This window comes from Taeniopygia guttata, chromosome 21 (assembly GCF_048771995.1).
Source record: "Taeniopygia guttata chromosome 21, bTaeGut7.mat, whole genome shotgun sequence".
Lineage (NCBI taxonomy): Eukaryota > Metazoa > Chordata > Aves > Passeriformes > Estrildidae > Taeniopygia > Taeniopygia guttata.
Window position 1 is genome coordinate 5,691,582 of NC_133046.1, and position 22,693 is coordinate 5,714,274.

At 57.6% G+C, this 22,693-nt stretch overlaps 3 protein-coding genes across 5 annotated transcripts; 1 reads left to right on the top strand and 2 right to left on the bottom strand.

The window, feature by feature from the left end:
* Positions 1 to 169: 169 nt before the first annotated feature.
* Positions 170 to 1,289, bottom strand: HSPB7 (heat shock protein family B (small) member 7). 3 transcript variants are annotated; one of them, XM_072917310.1, is made up of 4 exons: positions 1,213 to 1,289; positions 1,101 to 1,181; positions 883 to 1,019; positions 410 to 662 (listed from the first exon to the last, which is right to left on the bottom strand). In XM_072917310.1, the coding sequence occupies exons 2-4, from the start codon at positions 1,153 to 1,155 to the stop codon at positions 477 to 479; spliced, it is 378 nt and encodes a 125-aa protein (XP_072773411.1). In that variant the 5' UTR covers positions 1,156 to 1,181; positions 1,213 to 1,289; the 3' UTR covers positions 410 to 476. The 3 variants fall into 3 exon arrangements, with proteins under 3 accessions (XP_030145122.4, XP_072773411.1, XP_030145121.4); XM_030289262.4 differs by having other exon boundaries at positions 170 to 662; positions 883 to 1,016; positions 1,101 to 1,284; XM_030289261.4 differs by having other exon boundaries at positions 1,101 to 1,284.
* Positions 1,290 to 1,612: 323 nt separating this feature from the next.
* Positions 1,613 to 6,946, top strand: CLCNKA (chloride voltage-gated channel Ka). Its single transcript, XM_030289259.4, has 19 exons — positions 1,613 to 1,839; positions 1,921 to 2,049; positions 2,158 to 2,286; positions 2,378 to 2,517; positions 2,606 to 2,683; positions 2,787 to 2,865; positions 2,936 to 3,061; positions 3,164 to 3,248; positions 3,328 to 3,429; positions 3,815 to 3,899; positions 3,983 to 4,144; positions 4,224 to 4,293; positions 4,521 to 4,631; positions 4,727 to 4,940; positions 5,023 to 5,156; positions 5,686 to 5,777; positions 5,857 to 5,940; positions 6,050 to 6,136; positions 6,760 to 6,946. Exons 1-19 carry the CDS (start codon positions 1,719 to 1,721, stop codon positions 6,796 to 6,798), a joined length of 2,067 nt encoding a protein of 688 aa, XP_030145119.4. The 5' UTR covers positions 1,613 to 1,718; the 3' UTR covers positions 6,799 to 6,946.
* Positions 6,947 to 8,379: 1,433 nt separating this feature from the next.
* EPHA2 (EPH receptor A2) lies at positions 8,380 to 22,524 on the bottom strand. Its single transcript, XM_030289258.4, has 17 exons — positions 22,251 to 22,524; positions 19,360 to 19,427; positions 18,235 to 18,898; positions 16,844 to 16,999; positions 16,436 to 16,768; positions 16,204 to 16,328; positions 15,703 to 15,862; positions 15,492 to 15,591; positions 15,325 to 15,380; positions 15,120 to 15,245; positions 14,855 to 15,037; positions 14,201 to 14,262; positions 13,884 to 14,093; positions 13,074 to 13,223; positions 12,659 to 12,852; positions 11,462 to 11,617; positions 8,380 to 9,017 (listed from the first exon to the last, which is right to left on the bottom strand). The coding sequence occupies exons 1-17, from the start codon at positions 22,414 to 22,416 to the stop codon at positions 8,912 to 8,914; spliced, it is 3,015 nt and encodes a 1,004-aa protein (XP_030145118.4). The 5' UTR covers positions 22,417 to 22,524; the 3' UTR covers positions 8,380 to 8,911.
* Between the last annotated feature and the right edge of the window lie 169 nt (positions 22,525 to 22,693).

Here is a 22,693-nt window from a genome sequence, read left to right on the forward strand (position 1 = left end):
CCCGGGCTGGAAATAAACAGCGCAGCGGGCGCCCCAGCGGCTCCTGGTGCGGGTTTTTGTCGGGATGGTGGAATATCCCTTACCGAGGCACCCCCCGGCTCTGAACCCACACCCCTTTTGGAGGGGAAAGCATCAGGGAAACGTCAAAAAATGGAGAAGGCGGCAGTCAGACGTTCTCAATAATTTATCCCAAGCTCTATATACAAAGACAAGCTCTGGCAGAGGGTTGGGAAGGGAACCTGGCTCCCAGCAGGACTCTTGGCACGCTGGATCTCCCCCCTCAATGCACGCCAGCTAAAAATCACCGGAGCTGGGATTCCCCTCCGGTGGGTGACGGACGCGCTCAGCACAGGTCTGACCCCGCTCTGGAGGGAGCCTTCCCATTCCCTACCCCACACCCCACACCTCCTTCCCAAATCACCCATTTAATTAGCGAGGGAGGGAAAGGAGAGGGGGGAAAGGAGCCCCCCGACCCTTCAGATCTTGATCTCAGTCCGGAAGGTTTGCTGGACGTGCTCGGAGTGCTTGGCCGGCCGGCGCTGAGCCCGAATGGTCAACATCCCGTTGTCCCCCAGCGAGGACGACACGGACGTGGGGTCCACATCTTCGGGCAGCTGGCACTTGTGGGTGAAGGTGTTCATGACGGTGCCATCCGTGGCCAACTGGGAGAAAAAATGGGTGAAAAGAGGCGATTTCGGGGTGCAAGTGGAACGGGGACTCATTATTCCCTGTGATCACCATTAATTAATGAATTAAACCCCAGTGGGGATGTGGCCGCAGCTGTTTGGGAATTGGATGGGAGCTGGGTGGTCCCCGCGCACCCAGTGAGGATTTTGGGGTCCCTCGCTTTGGGGGTGAGCAGGGAAGGGAGGGAGCACCCACCTTCTCAGCGTGCACCTCGATCTGGTTGTTGGAGGTGGTGACGATGATGTCCTCGGGCGCGAAGTCGCTGACATCCACCGTGAACTGATAAGTGTTCCCCAGGGTCTTCACCACGCCCGTGTTCCCGGGGCGAGCTGCTGGGCAGGGTTTGGGAGGGTCACAACCGCACCTTGCCGAGGATCCCCCCCAAATACCTCCCGGCTGCGCCCCAAACTCACCTGGGAACCCCAAGCTCTCCCCGTGGGGCCGGACAAAGCTCCCAAAAAGCTCCATGGTGCCGGGGAGAGGATTCCCCCTTCACCCACCGCCTGCCCGCACCTGCGAGCCCCAACTCCCGCCGGGGGACGAGCGGAGCCCCCTTCCTCCTTCTCCTCCCGGAGAAGGCGACGCCGGATCGGTTATTTCGGGATATTTCGACTTGACGAGCTTTTTAAAGCCTCGTTAAGGCTCCCGGCCGCCTGCCAGACCTCTCGTAAAACCGGCTAAATTTAGGTCTTGAGCCGGAGACGGTGGAACTTTTTCCCCCTCTGCGTTCCCCCCCGCAGCTCAACGCCATGGAATGCGATGCCTATTATTAAGGAATAATCATGATGATTAATTAAAATACTTATTAAATCGTCCCCGCTGCGGGATGTACGTTGGGGCTGGGAGCTGGAGGGTGGCGGAGGGGGGAGGAAACCCGGCTCGCTCCGGCCCGAGCGGGTCCGGCGGATTCGTCAAGGTCGTTTTTAATGAGCTCCTTTGCAAACTCAGTCGGGCAGCGGAGGCCGAGGCGGGAGGACGGGTCAGGGGGTGCTACAAAAAAAGGGGGTGAGGTCCCCTAAAACGTCCCCGGGATGGAGCGCCCCGTCCCCGGGGGGCTGCGGGGGATGAAGGAAGAGGAGGAGGAGGAGGAGAGGGTGCTGGTGTCGGAGCACAGCTGGAGACCCTGCCCCACTGCCCGGAGAAGGGTCCGAGGTGAGACCCCCACCCAAAAAGGGGGATTCTGCAGGCGGGGTTTTTTTTTGGGGGGTCAGCACCTTGTTTCCCCCCTGGCAGGGTGCTTGGAGTGGGTGAGGCGGCAGCTGTTCCGTGTCGGGGAGGATTGGTACTTCCTCTTCATCCTGGGCGTGCTCATGGCCACCATCAGCTTCGCCATGGACATCGTCACCACCAGGATCCACGCGGGTAAACGAGGGGCGCCCCGGGGGCTCCACCGAGTATACAGGGCGGGTCTTTCGGGGTGCAAAAGGGGGTGCTGGGGGGTGCATTCCCCTCCTGACACCTCTCCTCTAGCCCACACGTGGCTGTACCGAGAGATCGGGGACATCGGGGTGCTCAAGTACCTCTCGTGGACCCTGTTCCCCACGGCGCTGGCCGCATTCTCCACCGGCTTCTCGCAGAGCATCACCCCGCACTCCGGAGGTGAGCCAGCTACCCCGACCTCCCTGGCTCCCTAAAATGCCCCCTCGGTAATGAGGGACCCCTAAAATTTGGATGCTGCCCCTCCTCCCAGGCTCCGGCATCCCGGAGCTGAAGACCATCCTGATGGGCGTGGTGCTGGAGGACTACCTGGCCATCCAGAACTTCGGGGCCAAGGTGGTGGGGCTGACCTGCACCCTGACGTGCGGCAGCACCGTTTTCCTTGGGAAAGTGGTGAGGGATCCCCTTCTGAACCCCAAAATGCCTGGCGGTTCCAGCTGGTGCCGGGCTGGGGGGGCCGCTCAGCGCTGTGTCCCCTCAGGGTCCCTATGTCCACCTCTCCGCCATGGCCGCCGCCTATCTGGGGAAGATGAGGACCACGGTCACGAGGGAATATGAGGTGGGGGTGCTACTGCTCAAAATATGAATGGAGGGATTTGATTTTACCCCCAAAAAGTTGGGGGTAAAGTCAAACCCCTAACGCCGCCTCCCCCACCTTCCAGAACAAGTTCAAGCAGCACGAGATGCTGGTGGCAGCTCAAGCCGTCGGGGTGGCCACAGTCTTCGGGGCACCCATCAGCGGTGAGGATCCCCCTAATCCCCTCCTGGGCACCCCAAAACCTCACCCTGATCCCTTCCCCCATTTTTCCAGGGGTGCTTTTCAGTATCGAGGTGATGTCCCCCCACTTTGCCGTGCGGGATTACTGGCGCGGCTTCTTCGCCGCCAGCTGTGGTGCCTTCATGTTTCGGCTCCTGGCCGTGTTCAACAGCGAGCAAGGCAAGGCAGGGCGGGCAGGATGTGCCCCCTCTTCCCCTCTGCCCTCCCCTGTGACATTTTTGGGGTGCTCACCCTCACACCCTCATTCCTGTCCCATTGCAGAAACCATTGCCGCTGTTTTTAAGAGCGACCTCAAGATTGATTTTCCCTTCGACCTCCTGGAGACCTTTTTTTTTCTGATTTTGGGGTAGGGAGGGTCTGGTTTTGGGGTGCTGTCTGTGCTCTGCCTGTGCCCTGCCTGTTCCCTACCTGCCCTCTCCTCACAGGACCATCTGTGGGATCGTGGCCTGTGCTTATCTCTTCTGCCAGCGCTGGATGATGGTGGCCGTCAAGAGGAACTGGTTGACGGCCAAGCTCTTGGCCACCGAGTTCGTACTGGGCGTCCGTCCATCTGTCTGTCTGCACCCTGTGTGTCCGTGCCGTGCAGGCTCTGTGTGTCCCTGTGTCCTTCTGTCCTCCCCCATCCACCCTGGGTGTCCTTCTGTCCTCCCCCATCCACCCTGGGTGTCCCTGTGTCCCCCCCCACACCCTGTCCACCCACTCTCAGTGTCCGTATGTCCACCCTGTGCACTCTGGCCACTCCATACACCCTCCACGTGCACCCCGAGTGTCCCTGTGTTCCCTCCCTGCACCCCGAGTGTCCCATATGCCCCCCACGCACCCCGCTCACCCCACCCCATCCACCCCGGGTGTCCCTGGGTGCCCCTGTCCGTCTGTCCGTCCCCACGTGCCCAGCCCCGTGTCCCCCTGCAGCAAACCCGTGTACACGGTGCTGGCAGTCCTGCTCCTGGCCTCCATCACCTTCCCGCCCGGGCTGGGGCAGTTCATGGCCTCCAGGGTGAGTGGGGACACGTGGGGCTCCCTGGGGACCCCAAAACCTCGCAGTGGGGGCTCAGGGTGCCCATTTGTCCGTCTGTCCAGCTCACCATGAAGGAACATCTCATCTCCCTCTTTGACAACCGCACGTGGGGTTTGCTGGCCACCAACACCTCGGGGGTGGCCAAGCCCGGGGGCCTCTGGCAGGAGTGGGACCATCCCTCTGCCACCATCTACGGCACCTTGGCCTTCTTCCTGCTCATGAAGGTAACCATGGCCCCCCCAGGCTCTGGGTGTGCCCCCCAACACGGTGTGTCCATGGGGTGACCCCCTGTGTCCCCCCCAGTTCTGGATGCTCATCCTGGCCACCACCCTGCCCCTGCCAGCCGGGTACTTCATGCCCATCTTCATCTATGGTGAGTCAGGGGCTGGGAGGACATGGGGGGGACATGGGGGGGACAGCCAGGCCTGGGGAGGGGTGCAGGGGGTTCATTCAGCCCTTGGAGTGGGACTCTGGGGGTGTATCCAGCCCTGGGGGGCTACAGGGGAGGTATCTGGCTGCAGGAGGGTGGTCACCCCTACCTCCACCATTTTTGGGGAGGCTTCTGGGACCTCCCCACCTTCCCCTCTCCCCCAATTTCAGGAGCAGCCATCGGGCGCCTGATGGGGGAGGTGGTGGCCCTGCTCTTCCCACGGGGGCTCCATCCTGATGGACCCCCACGGCTCATTCTTCCCGCTGGCTACGCCCTGGCTGGTGAGTCTGGGGGGTGGGCGACACCCCCACGGGCAGGGGGACACCCATGGGTGGGGGACACCCACCCCCAGCCCCTGACCCGCCCTCCCTGCCAGGCGCAGCCGCGTTCGCGGGCTCGGTGACCCACGCGGTGTCCACGGCCCTGCTGGTGTGTGAGGCCACGGGGCACCTGGGCCACCTCCTGCCCACCGTGCTGGCCGTGCTGGTGGCCAACGCCATCAGCCAGAAGAACCAACCGTCCTTCTACGACGCCGGCATCATCGTCAAGAAGCTGCCCTACCTGCCCCCCATCCGCAGCCGGCACATGGCGTAAGGCCCCGCCCCAAAGCCCCACGTTTTGGGGGCGTTCTCCAGGAAACGATGGAAATTTGGGGGGTTTTGTGCTCGCCAGCTCCTACAGAGTGACGGTGGAGGAGTTCATGGAGCGCCAGGTGGTGGCCTTGGCCAAGGGGGACGGTTTCCAGGAGGTGCTGGTGGCTTTGGACGCCTCTGCCGATGCTGAGTACCCCGTGGTGGAGAGCACAGGTGGGATGTGGGACCTGGGGGGTCACTGTCACCACCCTGTGGTGGCCTTTCTGTGTCTGCTCATGCTGTCCCTATGGTGTCCCCCCAGTGCCCATTTGATATTCCCACGCTGTCCCTGTGGGGTGTTCCTGCAGTGTCCCCAAACTGCTCTTGCGGTGTCCCCAAACTGCTCTTGCGGTGTCCCCAAACTGCTCTTGCGGTGTCCTTTGTTATTCCCAGGCTGTCCTGTCTCCATTGGTGCCCACATGTTGTGCCCTCAATATTGCCATGGTGCCACCTCAGTATTCCCACACTGTCCCCGTGCCACCCCCATGGTGTCCCCATCCCCTTTGGAGTCCCCATGCTGTTCCCTCAATGTCCCTGTTCTGTCTCCATGGTGTCACTATGGGTGTCCCCTCCATATTCCCATACTGTCCCCATGGGATGTCCCCTTGCTGTCCCCAGTACCTCCTCCTGTTATTCCCATTCTGCTCCCTTGGTGTCCCCCTGGTATTCCCACATTGTCCCCATTCTGTCCCCCCCTCTCCAGGGTCCCCCACCCTGGTGGGCACCGTCAGCAGGTCCCAGCTGGTCACCTTCCTCCAGAGCCACGAGCACCCTCAGGCCCCACAAGGGGAGAAGGTAAACAGGGTGGGGGACACCCTACCACACCCAAAAAGCTGATTTTCCACCCCAAAATTAACGTGTCACTTTCCACCAGCTGGCCACCGTGGGGACACTCGGGGACGACTGCACCATTGAGCCCATCATGCTCCAGTTCTCCCCGTGGACCTCCCTGCACCAGGTTTGGGGGGGTGAAACATGTCCTGGGAGCCCCCCCAGGTCTGTGTCACACCGAGGGGACACTGTGCAGGTGGCTTTGTCCCCACGTGTCCCTGTTGTCCCCTTCCCAGGCCTATCACCTCTTCCAGCTGCTGAAGCTGCAGCGAGTCTTTGTCACCCGCTCCGGGGAGCTGGTGGGAGCCGTGAGCAGGGCAGAGGTGAAAAGGGGAAAAAAGAAGGGAAAAGGGGGAAAAAGAAGGGAAAAAGGGGAGAAAAAAGAAGGGAAAAAGGGGAGAAAAAAGAAGGGGAAAAGGGGAGAAAAAAGAAGGGAAAAAGGGGAGAAAAAAGAAAGGAAAAAGGGGAGAAAAAAGAAGGGAAAAAGGGGAGAAAAAAGAAGGGAAAAAGGGGAGAAAAAAGAAGGGAAAAAGGGGAGAAAAAAGAAGGGGGAAAGAAAGAAGGGGGAAAGAAAGAAAGAAAGAAGGGGGAAAGGGGAAAGAAGGGGGAAAGGGGAAAGAAAGAAGGGGGAAAGGGGAAAGAAAGAAGGGGGAAAGGGGAAAGAAAGAAGGGGGAAAGGGGAAAAAAGAAGGGGGAAAGGGGAAAGAAAGAAGGGGGAAAGGGGAAAAAAGAAGGGGGAAAGGGGAAAGAGAGAAGGGGGAAAGGGGAAAGAAAGAAAGGGGGGAAAAAAGAAAGGGGGAAAAAGGGGCATATGGGGTTGGAAAAGGGAAAAAGGGGTGAATGGGGTTGGAAAAGGGAAAAGGGGGATGATGGGGGGAGAAGGGGGAAAAAGGAGAAGGGAAAGTGGGGGCAGAGCCCCTGTCCCACCCCCTCTGTCCCCTTCCAGCTGCGCAGAGCCATCGAGGACCTCGCCAACCCCAAGTGACGACGTTTTGGGACCACAGGGGACCCTCCCCACTGACATCCCCCAGGAAAAGGGGGAGTCCTGACCCCCCCCAGCTGGTGTGGGGGGTCTGGGCTGGGGGGCTGGTTCTCTGCAGAGCTTGTTGTGCATTAAACACATCGAGCCACCAGTGCTTCCTCCCCTTCCTCCTCTTCCTCCAGCCCCGCCGGTTTCTTTTGGGGGTGGTCACCCCATCCCAAACCCAACAACAACCGCCCAAATCACCCCAAAAACCGCTTAAAACCGCCCAAATCACCCCAAAACTGCTCAGGACATGCAGTGAAATGCCCCAGTCTCTGCGACACCCCTGCTAAAATTATCAGCACATAATTATCCTCATTTTAATTACTTCAATTAATCAGGGGGTGAGTGTTTAGTGACCCTGAAATCCGGGGGGAGTGGGGGGCCGAGACCCCCCGGCCCTTTGGTGCCCCCAGACTGGGGCGCAGCAGGTTTGGGCGCTAACCACGCCGTAATTAAGCCTGGGGGGTTAATTAGGTGTGGCGGGGCAGGACGGGCATGCCCAGGCCCGGCTCGGGATGGGTGAAGTGGGGTCAGGGGCAGGGAGACACCCCAAAAAGGGGGGCAGGAGCTGGGCTGGGTGATGGGAGCGGCACCCACGGGAGGAACGGGGGGAGCAGGGGAGGGTCCGCAGTGCCCCGGTGAGCGGGAGGGGGTGGGTGATCAGCACCCCAAAAACCCCAAAAACCCGCTGTCACCGTGCCTCAGTTTCCCCAGCCCGAGCTGCCCCTCCCGGCTCCCGCTGCACTTTGAGCCGCGATCCAGATCGGCACCCACAAGCCAAAAAAAAACCCCAAAACGGGGTGAAAATCCCCCAAACCCGCGGCTTGCTGGCCCGCCCTCACCTCCCACCCGGCTTTTTTTTATGGTTTGGGGCAGAAAATAAATGTGAAACCCCTTTTTTCCGGCGTTTTCCTACCCAGTCATTTGCAGGCTCCGGGCAGCCGGCGCGGTCGGGCTTTGGCTTCGGGGTGCGGCGGGGGATGAAAAACCCAAATTCCTCCTGGAATTGCCGGGAAAAGGGGCCCTGGATGGGAAACGCTCCCCGAGCCGTGTGAATCCCCTTAAAATCCTTGATAACCCCCTAAAAAACTGTAAACCCCTTAAAAAGCACTCTTTAACTCATTTAAACCCCCTTAAAAATCCTCTTTAACCCATTTAAACTCACATTAAAAACCCTAAACCCCCTCAATTTTAAAATCCCCTTAACTTCCCATAAAAATCCCTAAATAAAACATTTAAAAACATTAAGCCTCCTTAAAAAATAACTTAAAATCCCTTTAAAGCCCTTAACCCCCCTTACAAACCGATAACTCCTTAAAAAACCTTAAAATGCCCAAAAACCTCCAAAACTTTAAACCTTCTTAACTTTCCCTTAATGCCCCCCAAAACCTTTACAAATCCTTAAAACACCTTAAAAAAACCCTTTAAAACCCTCTTGCAATCCTTTAAATACCCTTAAAACCCCTAAAATCTAGGGGAAGCCTCCGTCTTTGCCCCCAGATTCCATCAATCTCTGTGAACCAGTGGGAAAACACAATATTCTAGAAAACCAAAAAGCACATATTTTTATTCAAAACCCCAAAAATTCCCCATAAATCCATGAAAAAAAAGGGGGGGAAAGCATCCAACTATTTCCCCCTTTTTTTCTCTCCCAAACCTGACGCGACATTTAATTCCTCGCAATAAATATACAAAAATAGAATAAATTAGGTTAAAAAATACAAGGCAACACTGGCAGATCGGCATTAAAGGGAAAAAATAAACCACCCAAAAACCCGGTGGGAAAGGAATAAATAGGGAGGAAAAAAGCAAAAATAAATCAGTTTTGGGACTGAGCCCTTTTTTTCTTGAAATGTAGGGGATAAATAATAAGAAAAATCCCTCCCCCATTCCAAACAAGCTTGAAATTCAATTTTTCTAGAGGGGAGAGAAGGGGCAGCACCCGTTTCATCCCCAGGTGTGGGGACAGTATCAATAACAGTATAAAAAAAAACCTTAATAATTACAGAAATAATAAATAAACCCCTCGGGGAGGAGGGGGGGGGTTCACGTGGTGTTGGGGGGTTTGGGGTCAGCCCGGGGACCCCCCAGCCCCCGCCAGCTCCTGCAGGCCCAGCAGGCTGTAGGCAATGCGCTTCTGGTGGCCTGGCAGCCGCACCCCGATCCGCCTGATGTCCCTGGGAAACGGGAACACGGAATGCGGGGTCAGGAGTGGGGAACGGGGCTGTGGGAATATGGGAATATGGGTCAGGAGAGGGGGAACGGGGCTGTGGGAATATGGGTCAGGAGTGGAGGAACGGGGCTGTGGGGGGCTGGAGCTGGAAATGGGAATATGGGGTCAGGAGTGGGGGAACGGGGCTGTGGGAATGTGGGAATATGGGTCAGGAGTGGGGGAACGGGGCTGTGGGGGGCTGGAGTGGGAACGGGAACACAGGAATATGGGGTCAGGAGTGGGGGAACGGGGCTGTGGGAATATGGGAATATGGGTCAGGAGTGGGGGAACGGGGCTGTGGGAATGTGGGAATATGGGTCAGGAGTGGGGGAACAGGGCTGTGGGAATATGGGAATATGGGGTCAGGAGTGGGGGAACGGGGCTGGGAGAGGCTGGAGTGGGAAATGGGAATATGGGTCAGGAGTGGGGGATGGGGCTGGGAGAGGCTGGAGCTGGAAATGGGAATATGGGGTCAGGAGTGGGGGAATGGGACTGGGAGAGGTTGGAGTGGGAAAGGGAACATGGGAACACAGAAATATGAGGTCAGGAGTGGGAGAATGGGGCTGGGAGAGGCTGGAGTGGGAAAGGGAACATGGGAATATGGGGTCAGGAGTGGGGGAACGGGGCTGGGAGAGGTTGGAGTGGGAAAGGGAACATGGGAACACAGAAATATGAGGTCAGGAGTGGGAGAATGGGGCTGGGAGAGGCTGGAGTGGGAAAGGGAATATGGGAATATGGGTCAGGAGTGGGGGAACAGGGCTGTGGGAATATGGGAATATGGGTCAGGAGAGGGGGAATGGGGCTGTGGGGGGCTGGAGTGGGAAAGGGGAATATGGGGTCAGGAGTGGGGGAATGGGGCTGGGAGAGGCTGGAGTGGGAAATGGGAATATGGGGTCAGGAGAGGGGGAATGGGGCTGTGGGGGGCTGGAGTGGGAAATGGGAATATGGGGTCAGGAGTGGGGGAATGGGGCTGTGGGAATATGGGAATATGGGTCAGGAGAGGGGGAATGGGGCTCGGAGAGGCTGGAGTAGGAATGGGAATATGGGAATATGGGGTCAGGAGTGGGGGAATGGGGCTGGGAGAGGCTGGAGTGGGAAATGGGAATATGGGGTCAGGAGTGAGGGAATGGGGCTGTGGGAATATGGGAATATGGGTCAGGAGTGGGGGAATGGGGCTGTGGGGGGCTGGAGTGGGAAATGGGAATGTGGGGTCAGGAGTGGGGGAACGGGGCTGGAGTGGGAAAGGGAACATGGGGTCAGGAGTGGGGGAATGGGGCTGGGAGAGGCTGGAGCTGGAAATGGGAATATGGGGTCAGGAGTGGGGGAATGGGGCTGTGGGGGGCTGGAGTGGGAATATGGGAATGTGGGGTCAGGAGTGGGGGAATGGGGCTGGGAGAGGCTGGAGTGGGAAATGGGAATATGGGGTCAGGAGTGGGGGAATGGGGCTGTGGGGGGCTGGAGTGGGAAATGGGAATATGGGAATATGGGGTCAGGAGTGGGGGAACGGGGCTGTGGGGGGCTGGAGTGGGAATATGGGAATGTGGGGTCAGGAGTGGGGGAATGGGGCTGGGAGAGGCTGGAGTGGGAAATGGGAATATGGGGTCAGGAGAGGGGGAATGGGGCTGGGAAAGGCTGGAGCTGGAAATGGGAATATGAGGTCAGGAGTGGGGGAAAGGGGCTGTGGGGGGCTGGAGTGGGAAATGGGAACATGGGAACACAGGAATATTGGTCAGGAATGGGGGAGTGGGGCTGGGAGAGGCTGGAGTGGGAAAGGGAACATGGGAACACAAGAATATGGGGTCAGGAGAGGGGGAATGGGGCTGGGAGAGGCTGGAGTGGGAAATGTTGTTGGATGGATGGATGGACATGGCTCATCCCAAGGGATGGATGGATGGATGGATGGATGGATGGATGGATGGACATGGCTCATCCCAAGGAATGGATGGATGGATGGATGGATGGACATGGCTCATCCTGAGGGATGGATGGATGGATGGACATGGCTCATCCCAAGGAATGGATGGATGGATGGATGGATGGACATGGCTCATCCCAAGGAATGGATGGATGGACGGACATAACTCATCCTGAGGGTGGGATGGATGGATGGACACAGCTCATCCCAGGGGATGGACGGACTGACATGGATCTTCCCAAGGAATGGATGGACAGAGCTCATCCCAAGGGACAGATGGACGGATACAGCTCATCCCGGCCTCTCCAGCCAAGGAACATCTAATTTTATCCCAAGGCCACGGAAGTGGTTTCCGTTCCCAGAACATCCCTGTCCCTCGGGAGTTGGAGGGGAGGGTATGGGGACAGTGTGGGGACACATCTTGGGGACAGCAGGGGAGTGCTGTGGGGACAGTCTGGGAATATTGAGGGGACAGCAGGGGGACAGGGACTCACTCGCTGGTCATCTGCAGGACCTTCTCGATGGTGCTGTAGCCCGAGGCCATGAAGGTCTCGGTGTACTGGGGCATGCGGATGGACTCCAGCCACTCCGGGACCGAGCGGAACGGGACGCCCTCGGAGCCGCTGGTGCTGGGCAGCCGGATGGACACCCTGCAGAAAGAGGCAGAAAAATAATGGAAACATAGAAAGATGCAAAAAAAGTGGTGCAGAAAACAAGGCTGGAAAAGCGATGGGAGTAAAATAAACCAGAAAGGTGTAAAAATGATGTAGGGAGGAAACAATGCAAAAAATGATGCAGGAATGGAGGGGTGTAAAAAAATTATGTGAAAATGGAAGGTGCGAAAAACTGTGAAAATGGGAGTTTGCAAAAAACAATGCAGAAAAGCGAGGACACAAAAATATTGCAGAAATGAAACAATGCAAGAAATGATGCAGGAATGGAAGGGTGGCAAATAGAGATGTGGAAATGGAAGGATGGAAAAATAACACAGGGTTGAAAAGATGCAAAAAATAACATGAAAACGGAAAGATGAGAAATTCTGCAGAAATGGAAAGGTGAAAAAAAGAATGCAGAAAACCAGAAGGATGCAAAAATAGTGCAGAAATGAAATGATGCAAAAAATGTGGAAAGTGGAAGGTTAAAACAATGATGCAGAAATGGAAGGATGCAAAAAAATTATGGGAAAATGGAAGGATGGAAAAACAATGCAGAAATGGGAAGATGCCAAAAAAATAAATGCAAAAATGAGATGATGAAATTATGATGAAGAAAATGAAACGCTGCAGAAAGCGGAAACATGAAAAATGGGGAAATACCAAAAATGATGCAGAAATGGAGATGCCAGAAGCAATGTGGGAGTGTGGAAATGCAAAACCCAACACGAGAGTGCAAAAAATGATGTGCAAGATGCAAAGATGAAAACAAAATTATGCAAAAAATGACAGAAGATGCGAAGATGTGCAAGAATCAGAGAATTCCAGGCTGGTTTGGTTGGAAGGGACCTTAAAGCTCATCCCATTCCACACGTGCCATGGGCAGGGACACCTCCCACTGTCCCAGGCTGCTCCAAGCCCTGTCCAGCCTGGCCTTGGACACCTCCAGGGATCCAGGGGCAGCCACAGCTGCTCTGGCCAACTGCCCCCTTCCCTCTTCTTGCCCCCCCACCTCATCCTGGTGCTCCCCGCACTCACCGAGGGTCGAAATCTGCCAGAGCCTTGAGGGAGTCGGGGGCGCGGATGAGTTTGTCGAGGATGCTGACGATGTCGGCGAATTTGGGGCGCCGGCAGCGCTCCTGCTGCCAGCACTGCATCATCAGCTGGTAGATGGCCGAGGGGCAGTCCAGCGGCGCCGGGAGGCGGAAGCCCTCGTTGATGGCCTTCATCACCTGTGAGGAGGAGGAGGAGGAGAAGGGTCAGGGATGGGCCCCCAAAAAATGTGTTCATTCACAGAATCCCAGAATGGTTTGGGTTAAAGGACTTTAAAGCTCGTCTCATTGCAGCCCCTGCCCTGGGCAGAGACACCTTCGACTGTCCCGGGTTGATCCTTGTCCCACCTGGCCTGGAATGTCTCCCAAAACACTGGTGATGGTGGAGGGTGGGCACTCACATCGTGATTGGAGAGCTCCCAGTAGGGCCGCTCGCCGTAGGACATCACCTCCCACATGACGATGCCGTAGCTCCAGACGTCGCTGGCAGAGGTGAACTTGCGGTAGGAGATGGCTTCAGGTGCTGTCCAACGGATCGGGATCTTCCCGCCCTACAGCGACATTGGGGTCAACCCTGCACCCCCAAAAATCCACCTCACTTTGTTCAACCAACCCAACATGGCCACCGTGATGGACAACCACCCACATTGTTCAACCAACCCAACATGGCCACCACGATGGACAGTCACCCACATTGTTCAACCAACCCAACATGGCCACCACGATGGACAGTCACCTACATTGTTCAACCACCCCAACATGGCCACCATGAGGGACAATCACCCACATTGTTCAACCATCCCAACATGGCCACCACTATGGACAGTCACCCACATTGTTCAACCAACCCAACATGGCCACTGCGATGAACATCATCCACATTTATCAACCACCCCAATGTGGCCACCATGATGGACAATCACCCACCCCGTTCAACCATCCCAACATGGCCACCACGAGGGACAACCACCTACCCCATTCAACCACCCCAACATAGCCACTGCGATGAACATCATCCACATTTATCAACCACTCCAATGTGGCCACCATGATGGACAGTCACCCACATTGTTCAACCACCCCAACACGGCCACCACGAGGGACAATCACCCCAACAAGACCAACCATGCCCTCACCATGGCCAGCCACCACCCTTCCATGGCCAACCAGCCACCCCTCCCTGGCCACCGCCCCGCCGCAGTGACACTCACGCTGGTGGTGTAGGTGGCTTCGGGGTCATCTTCCAGCACCCTTGAGAGCCCGAAATCGGACACTTTGCACACCAGGTTGCTGTTCACCAGGATGTTCCTGGCAGCCAGGTCACGATGGACGTAATTCATGTTGGCCAAGTACTTCATGCCGGCAGCAATGCCCCTCAACATCCCCACCAGCTGGATGACGCCAAATTCGCCCTCTTTTTCCTGGGAAAAGGGGAGAATCCAGCCTGGAATCCACCTGTTGTCTCACCTCCTCTGGTGGGCGTTGGAGGTTCCACCACCCTGTGGTCATTCCCACCACTGTCACCTACCCTCAGGAATTTATCCAGCGCCCCGTTCTCCATGTACTCCGTGATGATCATGAAGGGCTTGTCTGTACAAAAGAAAGCCCCCAAAATAGGTAAAACCACCAAAAAATATCCCTCCAATCCCCCCCCCAAAAAGTGACCCTCCTAAAATCCCTAAACCTCCCACAAGTCCTCCCAAAATTCTTAAATCCCCAAATGCCCAATGCCCCTCAAAAAAACCCAACACCCAAAAACAACCCAAACCCCGCAAAAATTGCAAAAAACCCCAACCACCCCCAAAAATCCAAACCCTCCCAATTCCCCCGAAAACCCCAGACCCCTGACTCCCCCAAAAATGACCTCTGTTAAACATTCTCAGAACAAAAAAGTTTTGACCCCCTTAAAGACTCCAATAAACCACAACAGCCAAAACCCCAAAATAACTCCCCCAACTCTCCAAAAATCCCCCAAGCTCCCTGTAAAACCTTCCAAATAAACCTGAATTCCCTCCCCAAAAACATCCCCAACCTCATCCCCCAAAAAGACCCAAGTCCCCAAATTCCATTTTGTGCTGCTGTTGTATAAAAACACCCTGATTTTATATTGCTTTTTTTGGGGTGTTTTGCTGGGAAATTGGGGTGTTTTTTTTCGGGGGGAGAGGACATAGACGCCACTCACACTTGGAGACGACGCCCTCGAGGCGGATGATGTTGTGGTGGCAGAACTGTCCCATGATGGTGGCCTCGCTCAGGAAGTCCACGCGCTGCTTCTCCGTGTACCCAACCTTCAACGTCTTGATGGCCACCGGCACCTCCTTCCGGCCGCGCTTCAGGGTGCCCTTGTACACCTCCCCAAATTCACCTGCTCCGAAAAAAATGGGTACCCTTAGCCCCCCTGTCCCACCCCGATTTCGGGGTGTCTCTGGGGGGACAAAGTCACGCACCGGCACCGATGACCTTCTGGCGGGTGATGAAGGATGGAGGGATCTCGGTGGTGAACTTGAGCATGGCTTGGTTGGGGTCTTCGTAAGTGTGGGGGTCAACGTAGGTCTTGAGGGGCTTCAGCTGGTCTGGGGGTGTCAAGGAGGGGGTCAGCACCCCTGTCACCCCCCTGCCCATCCCTGTTGTCCCCACTGTCCCATGGTTCACCTGACTTGGAGAAGTAGACGTCCTCGGCAGATTGGCGTGGCCGTGACCTCCTCCTCCTGCAGAAAAGGAGCATTTTGTCCCAAAAGATCATCCCTCACCCATATTCGGTGGTGGGACAACAACATTTTAGATTTTTTGGGGGGGTCTCGGGGTGTTTGTCCCCTTACCGCCGGAGGACGTAGAGGAGAATGACCAAGAGGACGACAACGAAGACGACGCCAGCGATGCTGCCAGCGATGACGGTGGTTGATGCCACAGCCTCAGAACCTGTGGGGACCGTCCAGGTGAGTCCTGCAGCCCCTGGAGCCCCCACCCTGCACTCCTGACACCCCCTGGAGCCCCCACCCCACACTCCCGACACCCCCGGCCCCTCCTCACCCTCAGGCAGGGTCTCAAACTCGTGCTGGGGGCTGAAGGCCCCATGGCCGTCGGCGGTGAGAGCCTGGACCCGAACCACGTAGGCGGTGCCCGGGGACAGTTTGGGCAGGGTGACAGAGGTGCCCTCGCAGCGCAGCACCGAGTAGCTGTTCTCATCCACCTGGGGACATGGCAGGGTGACGTTAGGGTGACACGCAGGGAGCGGTGGCACGGGTGGGGCAAAGATGGAGGTGATGTGGGGGACGTGACAGGACGGGGTAGGGATAGAGGTGACAGGGATGGGGAAGTGACAGGGATGGGGAGGTGACAGGGATGGGGAGGTGACAGGGATGGGGAGGTGACAGGGATGGGGAGGTGACAGGGATGGGGACAAGGATGGAGGTGGCGTGGATGGACGGATGATGTGGATGGAGATTGCATCGACAGAGGTGACACAGCTGGGGGAAAGGATGGAGGTGACACAAACGGAGGGTTGGGTTTGAGGGTGTCAGGCTGTGTCACCTTCTTGCTGTAAGTGACCTCGTACTTCCAGACCCGACTCTGCTGCCGCAGTGGCACCGTCCAGGACAGGACCAGGCTGGTGGCTGTCCGTCCATCCAGGCTCACCGATGTCACCCGTGGGGGCTCTGCCATGGGGACACAAAACACTGAGGCATTCCCACGGGGGATGGGGACACCACAGATGTGTCCCCACCAAGGAGGGAAGGTGTGGGAGCTGGTGGTGTCCCCTCACCTGTCTGGTTGACGCTGATGGTGGCGCTGGCCACGCTGCGCTGGTGGCTGGAGGGGGACACCCCGTTGCGGGCCTCCACGGTGAAGGTGTAGTTGACGTGCGGCTCCAGGTCGGTGACAGTGACCTCTGTCCCCGTGAGCCCCCGGGGGGGCTGTGAGAACCGGACCCCCCCGTCGCAGGGCCGGCACTCGCCGCTCTCGGGCCAGCACTGCTCGCAGGTGACGCTGTAGGTGACATCCTCACGGCCACCGGGGTCGGCGGGGGGAGTCCAGCGCAGCTGCACCGCAGCCCCCAACCCCAGGGCTGTGACAGCCTGGGGGGGCGAGGGGGGACCTGTTGGGACACAGAGCAGGGTCAGGGGACAGGGTGAGGTGACACTACGGTGTCCCCACTCCGGAGGTGACTTACGGGTGCAGGGATGCTCCAGGGGGTCCTCAGGCGCCCGGAAAAATCCATCCTCGCACGGGCAGGTGGCGGCGGCGGCCGGGGCGGGAAGGGTGTGGGGGGGACAGGGCTGGCAGCCCCCCGAGGACACCGCAGCCTTGAAGGTGCCAGGCGGACAAGCTGGGCAGGGACACACAGAGTGACACCCGTGAGATCACAAATCCCGCTCAGCATCCACGTGGCAGGTGGGGGGGAAGCACCGCCAAACACCAGAGAGGCGTTCAGGGGGTTCGCCTCATTTTCCTGCTTCTTTATTATTGGGGAGTTCCCCCAAAACCACCCCCACAGGCTGAGCCCTGTTGCACTCACTGCGTGAGTGATGTGCAGGGGAATGACCCAGGATAGGGAATTTTGGGTCCAACATCTCATTTCTCCAGCTCAAATGGGGAATTTTAGGGTATTTAATCTTATTTTGCAGCTGCTACTTTATTGGGATCCCCCCAGCCCACCCTTCACCTGTCTGAGCTCTTACAACACTGGTGATGCTGAAAGATGAGGATCCAGGTTGGGAATTTTGGAGCCAAAACCTCATTTCTCCAACTACAAACTGAGAATTTTTAGAGCATTTCACCTCATTTTTGCAGTCACTGCCCCACCCTTCTCCCAGCTGAACCCTTCCACACTCCACTCAAGGCTGAGGATCCATTATTAGGTGTGGGAATCCAGAGCTTCCCTCTGGCTGCCCTGGCAGGGGTCAGGAACCCCCTGGACAGAACCCCCAGAGACACTGGCTGTGATCTCTGTCCATGGAAAAGAGTTTTCAATCTTACAGGATGAATTACCAGCTCTGAGTGTTTGATATAAGTAATAATTAAGTGTGGCACAGGTGCAAAAGTAAAATTTTAGGATTCTAGAATAGGGGTTCAAAGGGGACAAGATGGAGGAAATTGGGTGTGTCTTGTCCTTTTCCTCCTTCTTCATGCCCTCCATGTTTCACTGTGGTGTTGGCATTTTTCTGTTGGTTCAGGCTGGGGACACACTGTCCAACGTAGGTGACAGATATTGGCACGTTATTGTAAATCCAGCACAGGTAGTTTGTGGTATTTAATGTTTGTACCATCCCACTGAGGGCAGAGCCCCACACGCTGCCCTGCAGGACAGAGCTGCGGCAGGGCAGCAGAACATGTTAGAGATAAACAGAATAAACAACCTTGAAACCAGCACAGACCAATTATGGCTTCTGCTTTGGCAGCGGGGCAGAAGCGCAGAGACTTTTTACAATCTGGGAATCATCAATACCATGGAATCCGACAATTAGGAATTTTGGGGTCAATCCTCTTCCCTCCCACCCCTCCCCAGGCATGCACCAAGCTGGCCCATCCTCAGCCAGCCCCTCAGCTTAGCCCAGTCCATACCTTGGCAGGTGTCTCCCAGGCTCTGGAAGCCGGCCCGGCACTGGCACTCCCCGATGGGCACGAGCCACTCTCCGTCGGCGTTGCAGTGCAGGGCCGGCGCCTGCTCGGCCACCGCTTCATCCACGCATGAGCCCCGAACTTCGGCCAAGGTCTGTGAGTCAGCACCGGCCACGGTCTCGGGGAACTGCGCCATGCCCCGCACCACGGCCGGGCACCGCTTGTAGTAGACGCGCACGGAGAGCAGCGCCACGCAGGCGCCCAGGTCCTGGAAGGCCAAGTAGAAACCTTTCCTGCGCAGCGGCCCCACCGACCGCACCTCCACGTTGAGCTTCACGTTGCGGGTGGCGAAATCCTCCTGCACGGTGATCTCGTCCGGAGCGATGGTGTCGATCTTCCTGAACTGCCGCTTCTGGAAGTTGGTGCCGTAATCCACGTCGGACTCGGCGTAGTAGAGGTTGAAGGTCTCCTTGCAGGAGCCGCCGCCGGCCATGGGGAAGCTGTTGCAGTCGCGCACGGTGAACTGCAGCTCGATGAAGATGCGCTGGGCCACGCCGCGGTAGATCCAGTTGGTGCGGAGCCAGTTCTCCTGCTCGCCCTCCATGACGTTGCACACGGAGTACATGTAGATCAGGGAGTCGTTGAGGACGTTCTGCAGCTGGTCCCACTGTTCCCAGAGACAGAAGCGCAGCTATGGGGGGGAACTGAGGCACTGTCCCCAGGGATGGGCTCGTCCTCATCTTGTTCCCACTGTCCCCATCCCCGTGGAGGTCCCCAGACACATCCCAGAGGTCTCCAACCCCAAGGATGTCCCCACATCCATCCCCATGGGTGTTCCTGGTCTCGTGGAAGGCCCCAGCCCGATTCCAGTGGAGGTCTCCATCCTCATGGGTATCCCTGTCCCCATGCCCATAGAGATCCTCATGACTGTGGGATGTTCCTGTGGAGGTCCCTCCCTGTGGTTGCTCCTGTCCCCATGCCCATGGACACTTCCAGGCACATCCCCATGGAGGTCCCTATTCTCCATCCCCATTCCTGTGAAGGTCCCCAAAGGTGTCCTTGTCCCCATCCCCATGGAGCTCCCCCATGGCTGTCCCCATTCCCCATCCCGGACCCACGGCTGCTCACCCCTTTTCCGTAGGGATGGGTGAGCCAGCCCAGCTCCCCGTGTGCCTTGGCGAAGTCTAGAAGCACCACTGTGGGAGAGGAGAGAGGACAGCGATGTCAGCAGATGCCACCAGGACCTGCAGGTGCCACCAATACACCCCTCTGGCCCTTGGATGTCTGTCCCCAGGACCCACAGACAACCCCATGGAAGTCCCCAGGATGTGCAAACACTCCTGGGACCCACAGATGTCCTAAAATTCACGAATGTCATGGGCACCCATAGATGCCATCAGGATCCAAGGATATCCCTGGGACGTGTGTGTCCATGCCCGGATATCCCACCAGGACCCCTGGATGTCCTGGGCACACAAATATCCCTGGAACCCACAGGTGCCAGGAGGTTCCATGGATCTCCTCAAGACTCCTGGATGTGCAAACACTCCTGGGACCTTAAAATTCATGTCCTTAAAATTCATGAATGTCATGGGCACCCACAGATATCCCCAGGACCCACAGATGCCATCGGGACCCAAGGATATCCCTGGGACCTGCGTGTCCATGCCCGGATATCCCACCAGGACCCCTGGATGTCCTGGGCACACAAATATCTCTGCCAGGAGGTTCCATGGATCTCCTCAAGACTCCTGGATACCCCCAGGACCCACCCCATTCCCACAGGGGTCTCCAGGACCTCCAAGCAGTCCCAGGCCCCAGCGGTGTCCCTGGATCCCCCCGTTCCCGGCGGATTCCGCCGTTCGGAGCCCCCGGGGCCGGGGCAGAGGCGGGGAAGCCGCGGGGCCCGGCGGGACCTGCCCTGGCACGCCGAGGGCGGCGGCCGCATCCAGCGCCGGGAGAGGAAGAGGAGGAAGAAGAGGAGGCCGGGGAGGGAGCGGGGCCCCCCGGTGAATCACCCCCCAGGAATGTGCCCGGACGCCCGGGATCGGCGGCGAGATGGGCGATGTCGGGACGGATGGACCCCCCCGGCTCATGGGGACGGGCTCGTGGGGTGTCCCGGGAGGGACCCCAAAACCTGCTTGGGGGGAACCCCAGAACCTGCCTGGGGAGGACACGGGTGGCTGCAGCGTCCCCCCCGCGCCGTGCCAGGGGGCAGGAAGGATGCCGGGGCGGATATCCCGGTTTTCCTGAGGCTGGAAATCCCCCCCGCGAACCTCCGGAGAGCGGAAAGCTGCCGGAGCCAGAGCCGGAGCGGGCGGGGGTTCCCTGCCGGTGCCCCCGGGGGTGGCTCTGGGGACAGTCCCGGGGCTGCAGCCCCGTCCCGGGAGTCACCTGTACCCACCACCACCACCATCATCATCATCATCAAATTCTCCGCCGCTTTCGCCGCCCGCACCTCCGGTGCCACCGTGATGTGGCCACCAACCCCATCACCACCGCCGCGCTCCGGAGTGGCTCCCCCGTCCCAAATCCCAATCCCATTCCGGTTGCATCGTTGTCCCTGTGCCCTGCCCTAACCCCATCCCGATCCCAATCTTTGAATCTGAATCCGAATTCCATCCCGTTCCCAAAGTGAACCCCTCCAATCCCATCCCTGTCCCCATCCCAGTCTCATCCCCATCTCAGCCTTAACGAGAATCCCAAAATGAATCCTATCCCCTCTCCTTCCTCATCTCCTCTTTAATCTCAATCTGAACCTCAACCATAATCCCAAAATTGATCCCATCCCAATCTCACTCCATTCCCTCCTCTTTAACCGCCTCCCCACCTCAGCTCACCCCAAATCCCACTGGATCTCACCCAGGGGAACCAATCCCCCCGAAATCCCCAAATCCCACCACTCTCCCACCACTTTCCCTTTCCCCCCACGCACTTTTAAAACCTCAAATCCCAACATTCCCTCCTGGGAAACAGCACTTTGGGAACACACCCCGAATCCCACAGCTGCCACAGGGTCACTCCCTCTGCTGTCCCCCCACAACTTCCAAAAATCCTCCTTTTAGGGTTTTTTTACCCGTTTTTAGTTTTCAGGCAGTCTTTTCCATCCCAGCCTCTAATTTATTTGCATTTGGGGATGGATTCTTCCACTTTACCCTCGAAAAGTGACGGATTAAAGCCGTCAGACAGAGTTTACAGAAACTCAATTCTAAAAAAATTCCAGCTATACACGAAAAAGTGAATTTCCCCCTTTTCTTTTGCCCAACCCTCCCAAACTAAGCCCCAAAACCACTGGAGGAAGGGTCGAGAGGTGGAGGCCGAGACGCTGCTTGTTTGTTCCCAGCAATTTTTTGGGATTTTCCTGACATTGTTTTCCAGCTCTCTGGCCGGATCCTACCCGACTCTGCACCACCCAAGGGAAACGCTCCATTTTAAGGTGATTTTCCCTTTTTTTGGGGTTTATTTTTTAATCCCCCCACCTTCACCTCTCTGCCAGCCTCTTTTGGGGGCTCCTGGCAGGACCCGGCCCCGATGCATTGGTTGGACGCTCGGCATGAGAAAAGTAGCCCGAAACTTTTGGGTTTCCCCTCATTTTAGCTTTTTTTCATCCTCATTTAAATTTCTTTCTCCTCTATTCTAGTTGTCCCCCCATTTTAGCTAGCCCCCCCGTATTTTTAACCCCCATACACCTTTTTAACTCCCCCCCCCTTACTTTTTTCCCCCTTAATTTAACTTTTCCCCTCTTAATTTAAACTTCTCCGCCCTCATTTCAACTTTTCCCCTAATTTTAACCTTTTTTCCCCCTAAACGCGCTCCGGCACCTGCGGCTTCCCCACCGCACCCCAAAGGTGTGGGGGAAGGAGGAACCCACATCACCTCAGAGCGCTCCCGGACTCTTCAGCTCCCCCCAAACCACCCGAATTTACCCCAAAACCACCTCACCCTTAGGGGCGCCCTTAATAAATGAGTTTTGGGGTGCTGCCCCCTAAAAATAAATAAATAAAAAGTGGTGGACTCACCTTCCTCGGCGGCCAGGGGGCTGAGGGCGGTGAGGAGGAGGAGGGTGAGGGCCGGGGGGGTGTCGGCCATGGCGGGGCGGTTTTGGGGGGTCCCACGAGCGGCGGCCCCGCGGGGACTGTGGGGGGTGTGGGGTGCGGGGCCGCGCGCCCGCTCCTGTTCATTCATGCCCCGCTGACGTCACCGGCCACGCCCTCTCTTAAAGGCGCAGCAGCCGCTCCCAGTACGCACCAGTACGGAACTGGGAGGGCGCGAGCGGCAGGGTGGGACGCGGGGGTTGGAGCGCTCTCAAGGTGGGGAACGGCTCTGGAGGGGGTTCGGGGGTCCCGAAGCCCCGTGGGGACCCCCCCGGCTCGGTCTCGAAGGGGTGAATGAGCCCCCCCCTCCCGCCCCCTCCCCTTTCATTCATGAATCGGCGTGGGAAGGGCGGGGGGCGGCAGCCAAT